General features: G+C 59.9%; 1 protein-coding gene across 1 annotated transcript; it reads right to left on the reverse strand.

The window, feature by feature from the left end:
- Positions 1-755: 755 nt before the first annotated feature.
- Positions 756-6291, reverse strand: ILVBL (ilvB (bacterial acetolactate synthase)-like). Its single transcript, XM_010568877.1, has 15 exons — positions 6159-6291; positions 5826-6027; positions 5409-5536; positions 5181-5319; positions 4856-4967; positions 4666-4765; positions 4015-4112; positions 3189-3325; positions 2979-3113; positions 2778-2892; positions 1996-2165; positions 1834-1904; positions 1674-1745; positions 1464-1569; positions 756-934 (listed from the first exon to the last, which is right to left on the reverse strand). The coding sequence occupies exons 1-15, from the start codon at positions 6270-6272 to the stop codon at positions 756-758; spliced, it is 1878 nt and encodes a 625-aa protein (XP_010567179.1). The 5' UTR covers positions 6273-6291.
- Positions 6292-7496: the final 1205 nt, after the last annotated feature.

A 7496-nucleotide genomic window follows, 5' to 3' on the forward strand; every position in this document is an offset into this window, starting at 1 on the left:
CCCGCCCCAAGGTGGGGGCTGCCGGTACGGGAGCGCTGAGCTTTATTTATTACTCGAGCTTTGTGTGCGTGTGTACGCGTGGATGGACGGCAGACGCCGTCACCGCAGCCTGCAACAAAAAAAAAACCAAACAAAAACCCCTTTTTACGCCCCAAATAAACCCACTGCCAGTGTTACAACGGGTGGGGGGGGTGTCCCCAAAATACACACCACCCCCCTCCCCAAAACCAGCCTCACTCAGTATTAGCCTTAAAGGAACCAGCTGAATGTGAAACCACCGGCCCGGCCGGGCTGAGCCACTAGTGTTAAAGCGCCCGGGCAAGGGGTGCAGGCAGGCCTGAGCGGGGGGGGTAGGGGGTGACAAAGCTGTCCCCTGACCCCCCCCCCCCCCCCCCCCGGGGTGGCCTGACCCCCCCCCCTTGCCCTGCCACTGCCTTGTCACCCTCACCAGCAATAAATGACACAAGCTGCACTCGCTGCCAGGCCTTCTGCGTGTGTTACCGTCTCGACGGGGGGTGGGAGGGGTGACAGTCCCCAAAGTGTCACTTAGGGTGTCCCTAGGGTGTCGGCAGTCCAAATTGATGGCGCAGGACGGTGGGTGGGGGCAGACGGTGCTGCTTTATTGCCAAGTGGGGGGGACATGCAGCTGTCCCCTGGGTTGGGTGTGCGGCACCGGTGTCACCCAAACCCACCCCTTTCCTTGGTTCCTCCTGCCCCGCCGGGGACACGGCCAGGACATTTTGGGGACACTGTCCCTAGACGGAGATGGAACCGTCACGGAAGTTGGTCTTGCCGATGAGGGCGTTGATGAGGACGGGGTGGCCTTGGCGACACGCATCCTGCGCAGCACGGAGGACGGTGTCCAGCCGCTCACGGTCCTGGCGACCCACCACGAAGCCTTTGCCACCCAGAGCTTCGGCCACCGCATGGTAGTCTGTAGGGAGGGGACAGCGGTGGTGGCCTTGTCACCTCCATGGGACTGGCTTGATAATTGGGGTGATACAGGGCCACCGGGCATGGTTTGACCCAGGGTGACACGGTGCCACCAGGCATGGCCAGATCTGGGGTGACATGGGGCCACCAGGCATGGCCAGATCTTCCCAAGGGTGACACAGGTCCACCAGGCACAGTCCAATTGTCCCTGGAGGTGACGGTCCCCAAAGCTATGTGATGCCACTAGGCATGGCCTGGTCCTCCCCAGAGTGATGTGGTGACCCCCAGCACAGCTCAATCTACCCCAGGGTGACACGGTGCCACCGGGCATGGCTCGATCCAAGGTGACATGATGCCACCAGGCATGGCTCCATCCACCCCAGGGTGACATGATGCCACCAGGCATGGCTTGATCCTCCCCAGGGTGACGTGGTGACACCAGGCATGGCTCAGTCTACCCTAAGATGACATGGGGTCAACCCAGGTGTCCCCCAAATCTGGGGACAAAGCAGGGGGGGGACAGTACTCACCCAGGTACTCGAGGCCACACGCCACGTTGCTTCCCAGCAAAGCCACTTGCTCCCGGGAAATCTGGCTCCAGCACGCGTCATTGCCCACCAGCGCGATGACAGGCGTCTGTAGGGGACAAAGCACAGGGCCACCGCGCCCCGATGACACCCCGGGACGGTGACAAGACCTCATTTCCCCCCAACCTCACCCCATTTTTGGCACCATCTGACCTTGTGCCGCACAAAGGTGTCAAACTCCATCAAGCTGTAGCCCAGCGAGCCGTCACCGTAGAGGACCCAAACCTGGCGCCGGGGAGGGGACAAACACCATGAGGCCACATAGTAGGTGGCGCGGTGATCGCCGTCCCCGTGGGCCACCGCAGCCCCGTACCTCCGCGTCGGGACAGCAGAGCTTGGCGCCGAGCGCAAACCCTCCGCCGACTCCCAACGTGCCGAAAGCTCCTGCGGAGATGACAGCCGGCGGTGTCGCCCGTGTGTGTCCCCGCTACGGTGACAGCGTGCCTGGGGCTGGTGGTGGTGGGGAGTTTCTTACCGGGGTCCAGCCAGGCGAGGGGACGTCGGGGACGGACGATGTAGGCAGCGGTACCCACAAAGTCCCCCCCATCGGCTACGAGGAGGCTCTCGGGGGGCAGCAGCGCATCCAGGCGGGGCAGCAGGTCCAGGGGGTTCAGGTGTTGCGGGGTGGGGGTCGCTGCCTTCTCCCTGTTGGGGGGAGACACCCCCCACACACAGCCCCGGGCAAGGAAGAGGTGGGTGGGATCCTCCAAAGAATGGGGATGGGGGCTCCCCCATCCCAGTTGGAAATGGGTTGGGATCCCCCAAAACTGGAAATGGGGACCCCCCAGAAAGGGGCTGGGATCCCCCCACCCAAACAGGCCACCAATCCATACCCCTCCCTGTCCCCAGCCCAGTCCCTGTCCCCAGCCCTGACGCCATCCTTATTCTTGTGCCCGTCCCTGTCCCCATGCTCATCCCTATCCAACACCATCCCTGTTCTTGTGCCCATCCCTGTTCTTGTGCCCATCCCTGTCCTCATCCCTGTGTCCCCATGCTTGTCCCCATGCTCATCCCTATCCCTGTCCCCATCCCAGACCCGAGCCTCTCCCTGTCCCCATTCCCATCCTCCTGCCTGTCCCCATCCCTGTCTCCATCTGTGCTCGTCCCCATCCCCATGCCTACCGCTGTCCCCATGCCTGTCCCCATCTCTGTGCCTGTCCCTGAGCCCGTCCCTACCCCTGTCCCCACGCCTGTGCCCATCCCTGTCCTCATCCTCATCCCCAGGCCTGTGCCCATCCCCGTCCCGTGTGCACTCACCGGTTAGCCTGCTCCTTTTTCCGATCAGCTTCACGCAGCCCCTCCAGCCACTCACCGGGGCAGGCGTAGCCCCGCAGGCTCCGCGCCAACCGCACCACGAAGGAGGCTGCGTCTCCTGCCGAGAACGCCCAACTCATTGCACCCCACGCCGCCCATTTCAGGCAGGGGTTGGGGAGCCAGGGCTGGTGTTAAGGGTCTCACCTTGCACGGCGAGCCGGGGTTTCCAGAAGACATCGGAATTACGGAGGAGCTGCGCCCGGTCCCGGTTAACGGCCACGATGATGGCGCGGCGACTGAAAAGGCGCCCGTAGGAGAGGCGAAAATCACAGACGGCGCCTTGGGGACACACGCAGGGTGTCAGGATGGGGACGGGGACGCAGCGGGTGTCGCGTGCGTGTCCCATCCCAGTACCTGCCAGCAGCACCAGGTCGGCATCGCGGAGGGCGTCGCGGCGGTTCTGGCGCAGGAGGAGGGGGCTGCCGGGGGGGAGAAGCCCCCGCGCCGCTCCCCCAAGGTAGCAGGGGATGCCCAGGGCCTCCAGCGCCGCGCTGCAGGTAGGTGGGCATCAGCACGCACCAAAACCGGCTTGGTCGGGCTCCAAAATGACTCGGTTTGGCCCCAAAACCAGCTCGGTTAGGTTCCCAAACTAGCTTCGTTGGAGACCCATACTGCCTTGGTTTGGCTCCAAAACCACCTCTGTCAGAGCCCCAAAACTGGCTCAGTTTAGCCCAAGACCAGCTTGGTTTGGCACCAAAGCTTGGCTCAGCTGAGCACAAGAACTCCTTCAGTCAGACCCAAATCTGGCTCATCTGTGCCCACACTGGCTGGTTGATCCCTAAAGCAGCTCATCTGACCCCAGACTCACTCATCTGTCCCCACACGGGCTCATCTGCCCCCAAATTGGCTGAACCGTCCCCAAACCTGCTCAGCCATCTGTCCCCAAATCATCTCACCAGACCCCAAATTGGCTGAACCATTCTCAAACCCGGCTCAACTGTCCCCAAACCAGTTCATCCATCCCCCAAACCAGTTCATCCATCCCCCAAAGTGGTTCAGCTATCCCCAAATGATTTCACCAGCCTCCAGATTGGCCGCTCGGTCCCCAAACCCAGCTCAACTGTCCCCAAACAGGTTCGTCCATCCCCAAACCAGCCCAGCAGCCCCCAAATTGGCTCCACCATCCCCAGACCGTTTCATCCATCCCCAAACCAGTTCATCTCTCCCCAAAACATCTCACCGCAGCTCCTCGGCCGGCGTGGGCGGCAGCATGGCCTGGCTACCCACCAGCACCAGCGGCTTCGTGGCCCGGCTCACCAGCTCGGCACATCGCTGCACCTGTGTGCGACCCAAAACCACCTCGATTAGCCCCAAAAAACCGCTTCGGTCAGGTGCCAAAAACCAGCTCAGTCAGCCCCAAAACCAGCCCTATTTGGGCACCAAAAAACCAGCTCAGTAAGCACCAAAACTGGCTCAGTTGGGCACCAAACCTGGCAAGGTTGGCCCCAAAATCCAGCCCTATCGGACCCCAAAACTGGCTTATCTGAGCCCCAAAACCAGTTCAGTTGGGCCCTGAAACCAGCTCAGCTAAACCCCAAAACTGGCTCAGCTGATCCCAAAATCAGCTCTGCTGAGCCCCAAAATTGGCTCAAGTCAGTCCCAAAAACCAGTTCAGCTGAGCCCCAAAACTGGCTCAGTCAGCCCCAAAAAACAGCTCAGCTGATCCCCCAAAACTGGCTCAACTAAGCCCTAAAATCAGCCCAGTTTAGCCCCAAAACCGGCTCAGCTGAACCCCAAAACCAGCTGTTTTCACCCCAGACCCCAGCTCTGCCTTACCCCAAACCTGCCCCAACCAGCCCCCAAACCCATCCCAATCCCCCCCAAAACCCACCTCATCCTCGGTGGCCAGCGGCACCTGCACGGGCAACGGGGACACGTCCCGGGGCTCCCAGGCACCCGCGAAGAGGTTACGGATGTAGTTTTGGAGGTACCTACCGGGGGGGGTGGATATTGGGGTGCTGGGACCCCTCGGGGTGCCAGCAGCACCCTCGGGTGCTGGGGGGGGCAGGGCTGCAACTCACCACTGCACCACTTTTCCCTGCAGCCCCCGGGCATTCTTGGTGCCACTGATCTCCTTCTCGACCACGTGGAAGGGGTAGAGCACGTCGATGGGGAGCTCCACGAAGACAGGTCCTAAAAAATTGGGGTGCAGACGGTGCCCCCAATGTCACCCCAAAACCGCTTTTGGGGGTTAACCCCACCTCCCAGTTCAAACAGTGGCACCCCAAAAAAACCACCACCCCAAAACACCACTGTAAACCACCCCGGGTGACCCGTGGCGGGGAAAGAAACCCATCGCCCAAGCGTTCTGGGGGTGTTTTGGGGGCAACCCCCCTAATTTTTTACCGGGGGTCCCCGACTGCGCGGTGGCGATGGCTTTGCGGAGGGTGGGGACGATGTCACGGACGGCATGCACCGAGACGCACACTTTGCAGAGCGTCTTGAAGAGCGAGAGCTGGTCGATGTCCTGCAGCGCTCCCCGACCCTGCGAGAAAAATGAGCCTTGAACCCCCAAAAACGGGGGAACCCCCCCAAAAAAGGGGTCCAAGAGGGAATTTCTTTGGTCCCCCCCACCTTCTGCAGCGAGGCGGCTGCTCCCCCGATGAGCAGCAACGGTGACTCGGCCATCTGGGCGTTCTTGATGGCTGTCACCGCGTTGGTGACGCCGGGACCAGCGGTGACAGCGGCGACACCGATGCGACCTGCGGGGAAATGGGGGGGGGTGGAAGTGGGTCCCTCTGCACCCCGATTTTTGGCCGGGGATTCCAGGCATGTTTGGTTGCTCATCTCGTTGGCACGCAAGCAGCTGAATTAGCTCCGGGGGGGGAAGAATGGGGACAAAACCCACCATGGAGCAACCCTGGACACCCACAAAGTCTTTGAACCCTTCTCCGCTCAACCAGAAGCCCACCAAGCTGGGACACCCCAAAATCCTCCATCTGTTGGAGAAGGAGAAGGTGCTGGCCATGGGATCCCTGTCCATATCCGCACCAGAGAGCCTGGAGACAGCATCGGCGGCGAAGACGGCGGTGGCCTCATGCCGGGTGTCCACCACACGGATGCCCACCTTCTCGCTGGCCACCAAGATGGGTGAGATGTGGCCACCAGCCAAGGCGAAGAGGAAACGGACGCCGTGTGCCTTCAGCACCTCCGCCACCAACTCACCACCATGCCGGGGGCTTCGGGGGTCTACCTGCACGGTGAGGAGATCACCGGGAGGATGTACGCGGTGTCGCCATCCCTTTGCCGAGCCGCCGGCTGGGATCGCTTAAAAAATAGGCGTTTTTTGGCAAAACCACAGTGTTCTCACCCATTTCGTCCTACCTTATGCCAGAGCTGGTAGAGGAGCCCCAAGCGATACGCCATTCCCAACAGCACCGTCGCCAGCACCGCCAGGAGCCCGGCACAGGCGTAGCCGATGCCGGCGAGGAGATCCATGGGGATGCCGGTGTGCCAGGAGCTGGAAAATGTTGCCAGGATGGAGGCAAAAAACCAAAAAACCAAACCCATGAGATGGAGTTGCACCGACCGGGGATGTGCCAAAACCACTGCGGCATGGTGCCACCGTCCCCAGACCCTGGTGAATTGAACCCGGATTAACTGAACCTGGTTTAATTGAACCCAGTTTAACTGAGCCCGGTTTAATTGAGCCCAGTGAACTGAACTTGGTTTCACTGAGCCCAGTTTAATCAAACCTGGTGAACTGAACCCAGTTTAATTGAACCTAATGAACTGAACTTGCTCAACTGAACCCAGTTTAATGAAACCAAGTTTAATTGAACCTGGTTTGACTGAACGCAGTTTAATTGAACCCAGTAAACCCAGTTTAACTGAACCCAGTTTAAATGAACCTGGTTTAACTGAACCCGGTTTAACTGAACCCGGTTTAATCGAACCTGATTCACTGAACCCCATTTAATCAAGCCTGGTTTAACTAAACCTGATGAACTGAACCCAGTTTAATTGAACCCAATGAATTGAACCCAGTGAATTGGATCCAGTTTAATTGAACCGTTTAATTGAACCCAGTACCACTTCTCCAGCTCAACCCGGGCACAGAACCCAGCCCAAACCCAGCTCGTTTGCATAATTACTCCCTAACGAAGGTGGTGGCGGCGGCAGCGCCCTGGCGTCAGTCTGCCGCAATTCTTGGCGTGGGCGTAATGACCCAAAGGGAAGAGGCGGATGATACCAAACCCAGCCTAATTTCCCCCAAAATACGCACAGGTTTAGCCACTTCCCACACCCAGAGCAGATTCAGATGCTGGATTTTCTCCTTAAACCCCAATTTCCCCCTTTTTGGGCTTCAAAAAAGGCGTGTGGGTGTTGCAGCTCACCAGCGGCAAACGCAAAAGCGAAATGGGGCAAAAAAAGGCTCAAATTGGGAAAAACAATCCCATTTTGGGGGGTGGTTTTGGGGTTTGGTGTGTGTCACCCCCCTCCCACCCAGGATGGCGGTACCTGCTGGGTGACGTGACGGCGAGGTGACGATGGGTCCCTGTGACAAAAGGGACAAGCTCAATCCTGGGGTTTTTTACCCCGTTTTGGTGGTTCCCTCTGTCCCCAAGGCCACCCCGTCCCAACTGACCCCCCCGTCCTTAGTGTGTGTCCCCCCCCTTGTCCTTATGGTCACCCTGAACCTGTGGCCACCCCACCCTTGCA

The sequence above is a fragment of the Haliaeetus leucocephalus genome, unplaced genomic scaffold, assembly GCF_000737465.1.
Source record: "Haliaeetus leucocephalus isolate CR32 unplaced genomic scaffold, Haliaeetus_leucocephalus-4.0 Scaffold261, whole genome shotgun sequence".
NCBI lineage: Eukaryota > Metazoa > Chordata > Aves > Accipitriformes > Accipitridae > Haliaeetus > Haliaeetus leucocephalus.